A 15,435-nucleotide genomic window follows, 5' to 3' on the forward strand; every position below is an offset into this window, starting at 1 on the left:
CTTATTAGATTATATGCACATATGTGACAAATGGCCGTGACACAAAGTGCCTCCAGGTGAGCTTAAACCTACCTGGTGAGGAGAACTGGCCAATCGATGACCATCACCATAATAACAACTTTTCTTTTTTCTTGTTGAGGAAACCTGAAGATGCATTAAAATTCTTGCTAATAAACTGAGATGAAAAAGGAGACAAGCATGCACACCCCGAGGATGTTAATGAGATGAGAAACGTAAATGATGAAAGCCATGTTTAAAAATAAATAAATAAATTAAAAATAAGAGCCCTCAACTGACTTTATCAACTTTCTTTTATGTAAACACTTTTTTGATTAGATTAAAGAAGGAAAAAACTTTTCCCAGGAGCTTTCCTTCCAGAACAGCCAGAATAATATTGGGAACCCCGTATAGCCATGAGTGTAGTGTTTAAAGGACTTTGTGTGTGCGCGCAGTAGTATTGCTCATTTGCAGAACAAAGATGTCTCCAAGGCTCTCGATGTGCTTCCTACACACTCGGTTTTTGTTATGGTGGTGGTTATTTTTGGGTGAGGGGACTCGGTACTGCTCGATGGGTGGATGATGTGAAAGTGTACTTCACTTTAGATGGCATGGGGCTTTTCACTAAAAACTTGTCAAAATTTTGTTTTGTTTTGTTTTTTTGCAAGGGGAGAGGGATGTTTTATGCATTTATTTATTTTTGGTGCCTCTCTACAACGACCATTTCTAGAACGTAAGAAGTAAATCAACCTTAACCTAATGTCTCCACAGGTGTACGATAACATATTAAAGAAGTCAGGAGGTTTTCAGGATGGTGCCACAGCTGCTTCTAGGAAGTCCATCTTGAAACTTGCTCCATTTGAAATCAAAGGCACATGTTGTAGTGACATATTTACTCTGTAATACCGGTACTAAGTTTTTATTTTTCATCAGTTTCAATCTTGTCTTAAAGTTGAGATATCGAATGAAGGGATTTTTTTTTCTCTCGCTTTTTTCTCTTTCTGTTTTGCCCTCCTGTTTGTAACTCACCTGAATCTGGATAACACGATGTATGATCCTTCCTTTTGAACCGATGCCTCTTGTGCACTTTTGTGATTCCTGTTCAATATTGTACAATAGAACTGACAATTGGTAAAATTTAGTTTAATTACACTGCTGAGTTAGTGTCTTTTCTGTAGGGGGATACATTTTTGGAAAGGGCTCCACAGAGAGAAGATGGGAAGTTTCCCTAATACCTACTTAGCTGCATATTAGTGCTGTGGGTTCTGTGTAGGAAACTTAAAAAAAAAAAAAAGAAAAGCTTACAAACACGCTGCCTGACATTTTATAAGTCTTTAGGCATTTTTCCTGGACGAGAAGCACAGAGGAGGTGGAATGAACCTACAGTGCCAGAGCTGAGTCCCGTCGAGCACAGAAGCTCCGCCACCGCACGATTTACATACCACTAAATATAGCTGTAATCCACGCATAAGCAAAGCAGATGAGGTGGGATTCAATCAGTCAATGATGTATCAATTTCTGAGATTAGAACAAATAAAGCACATAAAGATAAAAGCTGGTTTGAGGACTGATGGAAAACACCTTAAAACGTCCTCCGAGCTCAGAGAAAATAACTGCAGTAGTGGATCAGAGGACAGGTTGCCTTGGTAACTTAATCCTACTGACTTTTATTTTTCTTGTGTAAATAACTGTGTGAATGATGGACTGAGGGATGTACCAGTTTTACTTGGTTGATTTAAAAAAAACAAAAAACAAGAAAAAAAAACAATCAGACCCTTGGAAACTGGACTCCCATTTAGAGTCTAATTTGTTTCAGAGATCAGCTGGTTTACAAGGGGGAAATTAATCAATACGCAGTTTAAGCACCAATTTAGTGTTAAAATGATGGGATAATTGACCAATTAATTCAGTCAATTGGAAATTAACTGCTGTAGGAATGCAGCTATGATTTTCACTGCAAATTACTCGGACTTTTTTGATGAATCACTTTGTTTATTATATGAAATGTAAAAGGAAAAAAAAGTCAAATCTGAGACGTTTTGAAAAGACGTCTTTTGTGCAGCCAACAGTGCAGAATCCAAAGACATTTGAGTGATTCAAAAAAGAGAAAACTGCTACAACTGAATAACAACCAACAATGACATTATTTAAATGAGAGACTCCGATATGGAGACTCCTCATTTTTAGAATTGTTTTTGGTTCAGAGTTTAGTAAAGTTCAGACAGCTGTGGAAACACCGTAACAGACACGTTACCAGGTTGGACCTTCAAAACTGACTTCATTCTTCATGGAACCGATTCAACAAGGTACTGGAAACATTCCTCAGATATTTTGCTGCATATTGAGTTGACACCATCACACAGATTTGCCAGCTGCACATCCATGATGTTCCACAACATCCCAACGGTGCTCTGCTGGAGCAAAATCTGGTGACTGTGGAGGCCATTCGGGCACAGTAAACTCATTTTGTTCAAAAAAACAGTTTGAGATGATTTGCGCTTATTGATATGGCACATTATCTTGCTAGAAGTAGCCATCAGAAGATGGGTACACAATATTCATCTGGTACTGAGGGATTTACACCACTACCTTGACCCACTGATAGGAAGCGTTTGTTAAATTCGGACTCCATGAGAATTTTGCTGCAGAAATCGAGACTCATCGGAACAAGCAACATTTTTCTAATTTCCTGTCGTCAAGTTTTAGTGACCCTGTGTGAACTGTAGCCTCCGTTTCTGTTCTCAGCTGGTAGTTGTTGTGCCTGGTGTGGTCTTCAGCTGCTGAGGCATTTTTGCCAAGAGAACTGTCGCTCATGATTTCAGCACTTTGTCTTTTTTTAACACCATCCTCTGTAAACCCGAGAGATGGCCGTACAAGAGTGCTACTTTCAAAGTCACTTTCTTCTTCATTCTGAGGCTCAGGGTGAACTTCACCAGGCCGACCTGGTCATGTCTGGATGTCTAAAGGCTTTGAGCTGCTACCATGCGACTGGCCAATTAGATACAGTATTTGTAATAATGAGAAGTTGAACAGGTGTACCCAACAAAGTGGTCAGCAAATGTATATTAAGTTAAACAAAAAAATGGTGTGGTGAACATTTTTTACTATTTTACTAATTTTATGAACAATTTATTTTTTAATTAATGTCACATGAATACACATGAATGTCCTTGAGGTCAGCAGACTGTTTGCAGCCTTACTGAACACCTGAACACTGTCAGCCAGAGTAACAAACTACACAATGGACCGCCATGAAAGCAGGAAATCTGGGTAGATATTCATGCCCACCTTAGGATGAACCCTTCTCACCTAAGTCACCCTTAAGTCTTTTTGTTTGGCGCCACCAGCAGGTCGCCATTTTGACCATATATCTGACACGCATACTGATAATGATCTGCTAAATGTCAGCACTGCTTTAAAGTTTCAACTCTGGATCTCATTACACACAATTAGGGCTTAAATACCAATTTGAAAAAAAAATTGTACTTCTGCTCCTCAACTTTCAGCCTCGCTCCCAATCGATTCTGGTAGAGCAAAAACGGCCTCTCGTTCTCTCTGCTGTCATCGCTGTCTGACTCTCAGCTCTCATTGTGTGACTGGTGACAAGTGGGCGAGTTGGTGAAACATCAAGAGACTATGCTGCTCTGTACATGTGAGCGAGAGAGCGAGCAAGAGAGCGATATGGCACTGCAGGCCACTACCGCTGACACTTCTTGTTGCCATAGTAACAGGCTGCTGAAATTTCTGTTTATACTGGATGGAGGTGTTCGTCTAAATACCCCCGTGTGCGCCTTCCCTCCCACCCCGAGGTGCGTGACCCGTCTCCACCTGAATCACGTGGATGTTGCAAACAGATTGCACACAGACTGACAGCAGCCCCGCAAAAACGGTGGCTTCTCTTAAGTACGCAGAGCTGAATAAACTCAATCGCAGCTGGCTGGGGATGTCTGAGCTGTCACTGCAGGAGACCGATGTGTGAGAGCGAGCGCTGCCAGGATGGACATTACTTCGTGACTCATCACTGTGGGCTTCATCCACCAAAGCCCACTCGCCAGGGGTTCACCGGTGCAGGTCTGATGTGACTTTGTTTAAAGAATGAGGGCCTGGGCACAGGTAAGACTTTGGAGATCGGGGACCAGCGTGAGCAAAGCAAGTGGCAAAGAGCTCAGATGAATGTATTTGAATGAAAGTGGAGGGAAAAAGGAACGCCAACGTTTGATGACGACCTGATGCCTCTTAGTTTATTATTAAAACACAGCAATGCAGGTGTCGGCCTCGAACATCATTAACTCATAAAACTAAAATTGAATTCATCCTGTAAAGCATTTAATGCTGCTATCACACAGTTTAACTGTTTGACAGGTTCAGGTAAGGAACACTTGTAAAGATTGAGGAGGGAAAACCCCCCAAAACAAAGCAATGTGCTGTCACAGGTTGAAAGGTCAATTTGCCTTAAACAACAGGAACCTTTCCCCCGTTTTCCTTTTCTTTAGATCACACAGCGATTTGCAATGTTTTTTTTTTTAATCCATTACTTAAATTAAAGCCTAATATTCTCAATTTGTCTTTGTGTATTTCACTTCGAAAGTGCCCTTTGATTAATCCTAAAGCGGTCCCAAAATTCTGACATGAGAAGGGGAAAATTGCGGGCAGCGTGAAACGGCCTGCAACGCAAACAGCGACAAAGACTTCAGACACGCAGGCTTTGAATGATTAACAGCGCTGCCTTCACGTGGCTGTAGCCTTACTGGGGTTAGGTTAAATAAACAATTGTTCAAATTTAATTACATTCAAAATGATGAGATCAGACCGAGTGGTGCGAGTGAAACGACAATTTGCGTAGTGTTGTCTTCACCGCCCGCAGCACAAGCTCCCACCCCACTCCCCCCCTGCTGTGTGACACTGTCACAAAAGGCCTTCGGGCACAGATTTGGGAGAAATTCAATAATTAGAGGAGCGTTAAAAACAAAGCGGCTCATTCGCTCTCACTGGGATTTCTGAAAATTGGAAAGTGTTTTAGAGGAGAGTAAGTCCTGATTCTGCCGCTCGCTAGTTAGTTGCAGTGTTGGATGTATTACAGCGTTTCAGGGCTACAAAACAAAAGCACCCACACATACACACACACACAAAAGGGATTAAATGTGCAACAACTTCAACAAACTGCAACGTTTAAGTCTGAGGAGGCGTAATCCTGTTCTTGTCAAACAAGCAGCTTTTTTTTCTTCTTCTTGTTTTCCGATGGAAAATTGGCAACAATGAGCTGAAGCTCATAACTGTGAGGAAGACTGAGAGGAGCTAACATAAGACGGCAGCTTCATCGGCGTGAGTGCGCACGCATTCTCAGCTATCCCAGTCTGCACTGCGTCCCTCTTCGTCCCCTCTGTCGTCCTCATCCGAATCAGCCGCCACCTTCTTCATCCTCATCATGGCGGCCTTGATGCTGCGCTCCAGCTCGTTGTCTCCGCCGCTCGGGACTTCTGCTCGTGCAGGAACCACCTACGCAACGGCAAAGAAATACAGTTCACATTTTAAGTTAGCGCCTGCTGTGAAATCTGTAATCAGTACCAAAAAAGTAGCTAATAACATTATAGTAGAGAGCTACATAGCAATGACCCCGTTGGGATAACACCCGACCCTGGAACTAGAACAGCTAAATGTATTCTAGTCTGTTATAGCATAGGTTTTTACGTATGCATAACTGTGGTTCCACGGTGCAGCAGTTTAGCACATTTGTCTAATATGTGAAAGATCCCTGGGTCGAGACCAGAAGGAGACACAGATCCAGCCTCAGGGGGTCACAAGCGAGTGTACTCCCTGTGCTGGACCCAAGCCTGGATAAATGGAAGGATTGCATCAGGAAGGGCGTGTGGTCTAAAATCTGTGCCAAATCAAATATGTGGCTCCATCCGCTGTGGTGGCTCCTCGGGAAATAAGGGAAGAGCCTAAAGTATGTTGCATGTATACTTGTGAAAGCTGATTCTGTTGATCTGTATTGTAGGGTTTGCAGTGGGTGAAGCGCTGAAGAGGTCACTTGGCTAACATCATCCACAAAATCAACTTTCTGGGCTTATAAAGGAGACGTCTGCATTCTCATAAAATAAAAAAGGAATTTACACGCACAACCTGTGAACAGCTTCATCGACCATTTGTTTAAAATTAGAAGCAAAATACCCAATTTTAAATTTACTAGCACTGTTCAATAATTCACTCCTTTGCTGCGCTAAAAAAGAATCCACACGGGGGAGCTGTTTGTTGTGCACAAGAGTGCACTCAAAGTTCCCATACAGCATGTCTCCTATCAAAAATTAGGACGTGAACGGCTTTTTGTGACAGCTCCTATAGCTTAACTACCTCACGAATGTGTTCTTCACCATTAATAGTCGGTCAGTAAAAAGAAATATTGTACACTGAGAACAAACAAGGTTTAATTTATGTGATCCACGTCCACAGCAAACGGCTCATAGCAAAAATACCGGTGGTCCTTAGTGAAAATGAAACTCGTGTCACATTTACCTAAACACCGATGATCGCATATTACACAAACACAAATAAATTGTGCATTTGTTAGGTAGCATTTTCACATGCAGATTAATTCTTTAGTAAAGACTGATATTTGATATTTGGAAGTTTTTTTTGGGGGGGGGGGGGGTTGACACAAACTGAGCCACACTGGCTTTTTTTCCCCACAGGTGAATAACCAACTGTCATCACATTTTTACCAAGTGACACATGCGGTGATGCAATCGTTCTGCAGTAAGCTAGCCGATCAACGTATCAACATCTCACCTTCTTCAGGGTGACTCCCTGTCGGATGGCAGACATCAGACTGCTCCTTGCGTCCCCAGTGGGGCTCGGCGTGCTGGCCGCGGGGACCTTTCGAAGCTTAATCTGTCCACGCTGTAGCGAAGCCAACACTTCGTCCATGGTTCCTACAAAAATACCAAAGTTAAAGGAGAAACACTGTTAAAGTGTAGGGGAAGAAGCTACACTGCTGATGAGCTGGTTCTTAGCTCGCTGTAAGAAACATTATTGAAACAGTTTTGTTGAGTGTGCTCCGTTTCACATGATCTTATGAAAAAGAAGCTCTGCTGGACGTTAGAGTCTCCTTGGAGCAGACAGCGTATATAACCAGGACCACTACTGCAGGTAAAATGCCTCCTCTGGCCCTGTGAGAGAAGTTAGGAATTTAGGACAGAACACTATGTGCAGACACACACACAACCTTCCCAGCAGCCAAACAAAAATCACGTATCCTGCTCCATTCTTTTATTCTTCGTTGGTTTTGTTGGACATGAAGATCTGAATGATACTGCACGTATTTCACCCTCACCTATATTTTGTTTGAGCGTGTTCTTGGCTGGAAATGGAGGGCCCTCTTTTTCACTCAGAGGCATCGGGGCATCCTCTGATGAGGGCGACACTCGGGGGGGAGGCAGCAGTGACAGTGGCGGTGGTGGTGGTGGTGGTGGTGGTGGCGGAGGAGGAGGAGGGGGTGGGGCTGTTGGGGGAGGGGGGATGGCCGTTGGAGGAGGTGGCGCAGCGTAGATTTGGACAGGCATGTCTTTCAGCTGCTGCTTTTTGGCTGGTTTCTTGCGCCTTGGTGCGGGTCGGATGGAGGGAGGGGGTCCTTGAGAAGAGGGAGCAGGGCTGAGGCTGATGATGGACATCGGCTGCGAGGGGCACAGGCTTTCTGGAGAAGACGGCGAAGGCCTGGACTGGGGCGCTTTCAGGATGTACTGGCCCGGTCGCTTCTGGAAAAAAAAAAAAGAAGAAAAAAAAAAACCCATCAGCTGAAGCTCATGCATTAATGTTTTGTTTTAAACAGGCATCTACATGAGATTTAAAAAAGTGGCGGCAGATGTGCATCAAAGCCCCGCACAGTTAAGCACGGACGTAAAAGCTGATCGTTTAAATCAGGGATGTCAAACTCGTTTTATAATGTTGGCCACATACTTTGATCCTAAGTAGGCTGGACCTCCACTTTCTGTTAATGTAAGGTTAAACTACACATTTCATTTCTCATGTATAAGAAAACTAAGTGTAATTTCGGGGGTGCGTCAGTTTTTCTACATAATTAAGAAATACTACTGTAAATAAATGAAAGAAAACTGGCAGCATGACTCCATAGGCTTAAATGATATATAATGGGATAAAAATATGAGAAATAAATGTGTAAAATTCAATGAAAACATCTGTTAGTGCAAACTGTCCTGTGATTAGAAAACAGAACATTTTTTGTTAATTGAATGTCTTTTTTTTTTTACAGATTTTCTTAGCAGATACATTCATCTATTTCTTATTTGCCTTAGAGTCTGTATAAATGGCTATGGTGGAGGTCTTTATTAGTTTATTAGTTAGTTCTCCTTCATATTTTCCAAAGCTGTCCAATGGGCCACATTACAGTCTTTGGCAGGACGATTCTGGCCCTCGGGCCTTATGATGACACCCCTGGTTTAAACAAAATAGTCTCACCACAAAGGCTTCTCAGTTCTGGCTTAAAAAGGACCAATTTCGACTGAAATACATAATAATTGGTTTGATTTTCCTGCTCACTATGGAATATACAGATGTACTGTCAACAGTGAGCGGAGCATGTAGACGCTCATGAACAAGAGGACACAAGGGAGTGATTTTAAACACAAGAATCAGCCGTCTGAAATCTTGTGGGTGTATTTGTGTGCAGGTGGAACGACATCACAGTGTTGGACTTTCTGCATGTGTTGCAGAGAGAGAATTTCCTGGGGCCAAAAACTTGTTTCGTAGTGACCTTTGACCACCGAGATCCAACATCATTGTTACATCTGGTTGCCATGACGCCCTGACACAACCACAAATGGGATGTGAGTCTCCACCTGGAATTGAGCCAGCAACCTTTTGCTAACCATGCACATTTGTTAACCACTACACTATGGAGGCATTAAAAAAATACCAAGAGAGCGTTAATGTCGGGTGGCTGTAGCTCAGGTGGCAGAGCAGGTCAGCCACTAATCAGAAGGTCGGTGGTTCGATCCCAGGCTGCCTCCTGGCTGCATGCCAAATATCCTTGGGCAAGATACTAACCACATGTTTGCTTACTGGTGGTGGTCAGAGGGCCTGGTGGCGCCTCTGTCAGCGCGCCCCAGGGCAGCTGTGGCTACAATGTAGCTTGCCATCACCAGTGTGTGAATGGGTGAATGACTGAATGTAGTGTAAAGCGCTTTGGGGTCCTATGGACTAGAAAAGCGCTATACAAATGCAGGCCAATGTTTTGTTTTAAAGCAGGACCATTCATTCAGTCACATGAATCAATGGAATGATTTCTAGTAGTTTCTGACCACTCAAAGTGCTTTAAACTACAAGCCCCCATCTTCTTTTTCATACATATTCATCCTGTGCACATGAGCGCTGCATCTACCGATTTAGAATCATCAGTTAATCTAACATGCATGTCTTTGGACTGCTGGAGGAAGACGGATAACCCCAGGAGGTTTGAATCCTTAATCGCCCGCTCGGCCTTTTTCTCGCTGTGAGGCGACGCAATGCCAGCCACTGCACCACTGTGCCGCCAAATGATGTAGTCATCATCATTACCCAGTCATTATTACTGATGCAGGGCTCTCTTCCTGGGCTCGTAGCTATTCTAGCAGCACTGAGGTTGCTTCAGCTGAATACTAATGCCATTCTTGATTAGGTGTTGACAATGGCATCGCTAACATGCTAGTTTAAGATCAAGTCTTTTTTAGCAGTCAGCACACTGTAAAGGAGAAGCTGATAGAAATGTCATTAGTTATATTTATATTTAAAGTTAAAACAGAGTCTGACTGTCACACTGAAAATATCACTGGGTCACTGAAGTTAGAAGCCAACAAAGAGCAGTCGTCCACGCACAGTTTGAAGCTCTGGTGTAAGACAGCTCATTACTAACAAGCCCGTCCACAGCCACAGCGCGCCGTCATCAGGACTTCCTCCGACGCGAGGGGTCGAGTGGCTAATAACTGAGCTTTTATTTTTGAGGTGAACTATTACATTAAGAGGGTACGATGCAGCGTCCCCCCGGGTTTTATTAACTCGGAGAGAGCTGCAGGCGAAGGCAGAGCAGAACGAGTGAGAGCGCCTGACCTCTCTGAAGGATCGTAATCGGCTCAGAGTTTTCTCCCGCTCCTTGTCCACCCACTCTTTCCTCCTCTGCTCCTCCTCCTTCTTCTTCTCTCGTTTCTGCAGACAACAGAGGGAGACACTGAGAGGCACAGGAGAGAAACAGCGGCTTTCATTTGCGGCTCCAACAACCTGGCTGACTTACGAGGTGGACCTGGTGATGCTGGTTGAAGACTATGGAGCTCTGTTTTTCCACCAGGTGCTTCTGCTCATGTGCATCTGTGCACTGATCCTAAAGAGAGACAAAACATATCACTTAATCGCTCGAAAATACATTTTAGTCTGTCAGAAATTAGCGACTGTCTGAGCAAACGGTTAAAAAACTTTGAGAAAATGCAACTGCAACACATCCGGATTTTATTTGGAGGCCGTTATTTGTAATTTTCCAATGCCCCTATTTTTTTAACTGCATTCCCTCCCTGTGAATTACTGGAATTAACTATCGAGAGTCTTTAACCAGGCTGCCTTTGCCATTTTTTTTGCTCTGAGTAATACTTTTTTTAAAATCAAATAAGCAAGCAGCCAACAAAAGAGGAAAACATGCCAAGTGCTTCAATTACTATGTCAGCTAAAAATAAACCAATGTAGTAAAAACATTTTAAAAACCCAGCATTTGGCACACGAGGCAGGCGGAGATGTGCCTTTGAAGGATCGATACATTTTTCCTTGGACAAAAAAACCCCCAAAACGCTTGAAAGGACAACAGAATATGAAATGATTTCATGTCAGCAGCACTCGCACACACCTTTTTGTTACGCAGGTAAGCTCGGCGGGCACAGATGTTGCCCCTCTTGGTTTCCAGGGTCTGTAGGCGTCTTTTGAGCTGACTGACAGCTGGAGGGTCTGGTTGATGAATACCTGTGTGGACCATGCTCTGCAACTCCTCCGGATCCTCGCACACATCGTAGTACACCACCTCCTCCTTCAGCTCTGAAACACAAACGCAGCCCAGTCACTCCTACATGTCTTCTGTTTATATGGCATCCTCTCCAGCTGTACGTCAGCTGTCGCATCCCATCAGACAACCTAAATAACCAGTGTCATGCCCACTGCTCACGAGCAGCACAGGTAGTTGTCACAGGTAGTGCCAAGGTTACTTTTGTGCCAACTGTAGTTATGCAGCTTACGTGAAGTTAAGAAATCTGTTTACTTCCTGTTTAGGTAGCAAACTTACATCTGATTAAGAGTAAGCGGCTTAACGTTGGTAAAATTACTGCTAAATTATAAAAGCATCTCCTCAGCTGCTTATGAAACGTTCTGGGTCTCCTTGGCAACTGCACTAATTGCAGTATTTGCATTGCAGTAGCTTTCTCCTTATTTACAGAACATCATATCTTCCTCAGTCCTCCAACTTTATGTTCACGAATAACAAATGACAGAGGGCGCGCTGCTGTTTCTTAGCTAGGAAACTACACCTGAGAGCTGTAAAGGTAAATATGCCCACAGCCAAAGTCACCACAGACACAGACAGCAAGATGCACACGCAAACACCTTGGAAGCAAACATGCCCCCTCCCGCGAGGAACAATTAGAGAAACATTTACACGAACAAAATACAGCATTTCCCAGAAGGCACCTCTTTTCCACAACACACTGCCTGACAATCCAACACATTATAATGCAGCGGGGAGGGGGGCATTGTGTAATGTGTCATTTTAATCATAACTGACACAGAGTCTGAAGGGTGCTGAATCAGCGCTGTGGGAATTGTAGTGTTGGGATATATCGTAAGATGCGTTTAGAATATTGGAAAAATTCTATCCTAATATGAATATATTTGTTTAAAATTTCGATAGTACAGTGGCAGTATAATGCCCTCGTAAGTGGATATCAGGCCCTTGTAGAGCAAAATTCAGTATTTTGGTCTAGACAACTCAAAATGTGATGTCCACATATGTGGACGCCAGGTCCTAGAAGGAAGACCTTCAGAAAGCCTGGTTGCTCAAGACTGCTTCAAAAACAAGAAACTCTGTCACCGTGGAGGCTCAAGACTTTTGCAAAACACGTGTATATATACCCAAAATAAATCTGCTGTACAGCACAGCTATGTAAATGTGAGGATACCTTTAATCTGTCGTCTCAGGGTGTCTATCTGAGCCACCAGGAGCTGCTCTTCATTTTTCAGGATTTCAAACTTGGCGTCGTAGAGTTCTAGCTGGGTTTCGTAGAACTGCAGTTCCAGCTGGTCCACAGTGTCCTGCTTCTGGCCGTCCTCAAACGCAGACCTTAAATCGGCCCTCTGGCCTTGGGCTCTCACGGAGAGGTTCTCCAGCTGCAAGGCAACGACAGAAAAATGTTACATCAGCCCCGCTGAAAGGATCATAGCGGTCGTTTGTGGGGAGAAAAAAAAAACAAAAAACAGTCGTTTGTATATATACAGTGAATACTTTGTGAGGCAAGTGCTACTTTTTGACAGCTCGCTACCTGTCCTTGAACATTATGATCAAAATAGGCTTTGCTTTCAGCCACGCTACTGGCAAACACACACACACACACACACACACACACACACACACACACACACACGATAAATCTGACATAAAAAATTAAGCATTTGTGATGAACTGCCTGTCTGAAGACAGTTTAATCTCTGCAAGCTTTCATGCTGTGATGAAATGAGCTGAAACCAGCAGCTACCTGCAGCATGTGCCATGCATGAGCTTTTGCATTCAAAGCATTCAAAATACAGCCTTAAAATGCTCTTAATTATGTCGAACACAAATACACACACTGCTGGAATATGACACAGCTGCCACAGAGACTGAAGCGGTACACTCACGCAAACATCTGGGATACCCGCAGGCATACTGGCACGCTCTAAAGAGTCACCGAGCTGTGTTGCCACCACCGCAAGAGTTTGCGTAGGTGTAGCTCGCTGATCTCGTTATGAACACTCGCACACAGCTGCAGATGTAAAGGCTCGGGTTGATTTCACAGTGACGGATGACGCCAGCGTCCTCAAACCTGACTTTTTTTTTTTTATTATTTAAAAAGCTTAATGGGATGGGAATGCAGCCGTGTGAAGGTAAAGGTGTTGCGGTTGTTCTCCTTGCTCTTTTCAAGAGCTCAAACGCACAGCATGACCCCCGTGAAGCAGCAAGTGATCCGGTGCCATACCATCCCGAAAAATGCCGTGATCCTGACATGAGAAACATCCTCCTGGTGCAGTCACACATTTGTGTGTAGCTGGCATATTTTGAGTATGCATATATGCACCCAGACACACTCACTTATTCATGCGTGGAGGGGGTTTTTGTGATCGGGATGGGGGTGTATTGAGGGGATTCTCTATGTTTTCAGAGAAGCTTTATAAATAGATCAAAAGGAACAGAGCAGCCACAGACTCACATCAGACTGGAGTACCGAGTGAATGATACATGAGAGCGAGTAGGCACCGTGTCACATCTCTACTGACTTACAACCACTACAAAAGCAGCGTTGGCCTTGGCACGGAAATAAAGACATGAATGATAATGAAAGTCTTACAACTGCACCACACTCTAGTAAGATGTTACCGAATGTGCTGAGTCATTACAGAACCACTGGAAAAGCAGCTGATACTAATGGAAAAAAAGAAAGAACGAAAGATAAAATGGACACGCACCCTCTCCTTGATGCTGTCTTTCTTGCGGCTGAGGCACATCTCGGTGGCTCTCATGTGCTGCAGGGTTTCTTTGGCCAATAGGAAACGGAGTTTTTCCAGCCTGGGAGCCGCTGACGCCCAGGCAGCGGGTCCAAAACGACACTTATCCTCCTCCATCTGTTTCACCATACCTGGAAATGTGCACAAGGAGCTGTCATATATATATAACGGTTATAATTTTTTCCTTACAAGTGTGAAATGAATCCCATAGCGTAATCATGGAGGCTTTTCTTTTAAAACCATTTCCTCTGAAAACAATCTTTTTGGAGGTTTTGATCATTTACACATTTCATAATTAACCGAAACATCCACGCAGATATAAACACAGCAACTTATACCAGCCAGAGCCTTTGAAGTCTGTGCAAAGTAGGTGACAGTGATGTCCTGAATCGAGGCGACTGCATCCTCTGCTTTTTTTCTCCACTCCTCCGCCTCCTTTTCCAGAGCTGCAATTCTCTTAGGACCCAGTTCCTCAAACTCCAAAGACTTCTGCAGACAACCACAGCAAGCAAAACGGTCTTTACTCAAGGGCTTACCTGTCCGTAAGAAGTATGTATTAACTGTGCATTCATGGGAGCTTTATTCATATTTGGATGAGTGTAAAAACAAATTCTGACCTCTCTTTTCCCTCTAAGTGGACATAAATATTTTCCCTACACCACGCTCACTTTTTACATGTCATTCCCCTTGCTTTCTCCCCAATTTCCTGATACTCTTTACTGTCCTATCAAAATAAAGGCTAAAAATTCCCTTTAAAAAATAATGTTCTTTAACCTACATCACAGAGTTTGAGAACCACACTGGACATAGTGATGCAACAGGTCAGTCTATTCATGAGTGCTGTGTGTGGCTCAGCAATAACGAATGAACCAGTTAAGAGTGAAAGAGACCTTTATGTGATCACTAAAGGACGTATCGGTCAGTGCTGTGCAAAAGTCTTGAGCCAACTCTCATTTCTTTATGTGCTTCCAAGGAGTCAGACTTAGAGAAGACACCTAACAATGCCGCATGAATTACTGAAGCATGGACCAGTGTTTACACAGAAGAGACAACTTAGTAAAAAAACATTTTATTCACTGTGCTATTAGCTGAAGACTTAGCAGCAGCTCAGCATCATGTACAGTGTGTCCTTAAAAAGACTGGGTAAGTGGAGGACAAAAGAAGAAGTGGCAGGTCTAAAATCTGTCTACAGCAGGTAAACAGCATGTGGAAGTCATGTCTTTAAGAAACAGGAATACATCCAGCAAAGTCCTGACACAGGATCTGAGAGATCCTTGTGATGTTTTAGTTGATCCATCTACTGGTCAACGAAGTAAAGAAGCGATTCTTAAGGAAGGGAAACAGGGAGAAAAGGCTGAGGTGTGCCAAACTACATAAGAACTAGACTGACAAATCACTGACAACAGATCTTATGGAGTGATGAACCCAAATTTGACATTTTTGGTTCAAATCACTGTCAGTGAGTGTTTACAGCCATCTATAAAACACAGTGGAGGCTCCATCGTGGTTTGGGGCTACGTTTCATTCAGGGGCGTTGTCAAAACTGCTGGAATTATGAACACAGAAAAGTACCATCACATTTTGGTCCATGTTATCAAGAAAGCACCTAATTGGCAACGCCTTCATTTCTCATCATAACAATGATCCCAAACAAACTGTGAG

The 15,435-nt window shown here is 43.4% G+C and overlaps 1 protein-coding gene across 2 annotated transcripts in view; it reads right to left on the minus strand.

Annotated features, from left to right (window-relative positions):
* The window catches only part of whamm (WASP homolog associated with actin, golgi membranes and microtubules), an 18,444-nt gene continuing 3,009 nt past the window's right edge, over nt 1-15,435 (minus strand). Inside the window, exons 3-11 of one of the 2 annotated variants that reach the window (XM_085273192.1) lie at nt 14,112-14,262; nt 13,735-13,904; nt 12,195-12,402; nt 10,877-11,061; nt 10,277-10,363; nt 10,096-10,191; nt 7,328-7,748; nt 6,784-6,926; nt 1-5,493 (exon numbers count right to left, since the gene is read on the minus strand). In XM_085273192.1, the coding sequence (XP_085129318.1) occupies nt 5,338-5,493; nt 6,784-6,926; nt 7,328-7,748; nt 10,096-10,191; nt 10,277-10,363; nt 10,877-11,061; nt 12,195-12,402; nt 13,735-13,904; nt 14,112-14,262 (1,617 nt within the window). In that variant the 3' untranslated portion in view covers nt 1-5,337. The other variant, XM_085273201.1, reaches the window with a different exon arrangement.

This window comes from Mchenga conophoros, linkage group LG1 (genome assembly GCF_057382185.1).
Source record: "Mchenga conophoros isolate Kocher_MC1m ecotype Shallow Benthic linkage group LG1, M_conophoros_male_GT1.1, whole genome shotgun sequence".
Lineage (NCBI taxonomy): Eukaryota > Metazoa > Chordata > Actinopteri > Cichliformes > Cichlidae > Mchenga > Mchenga conophoros.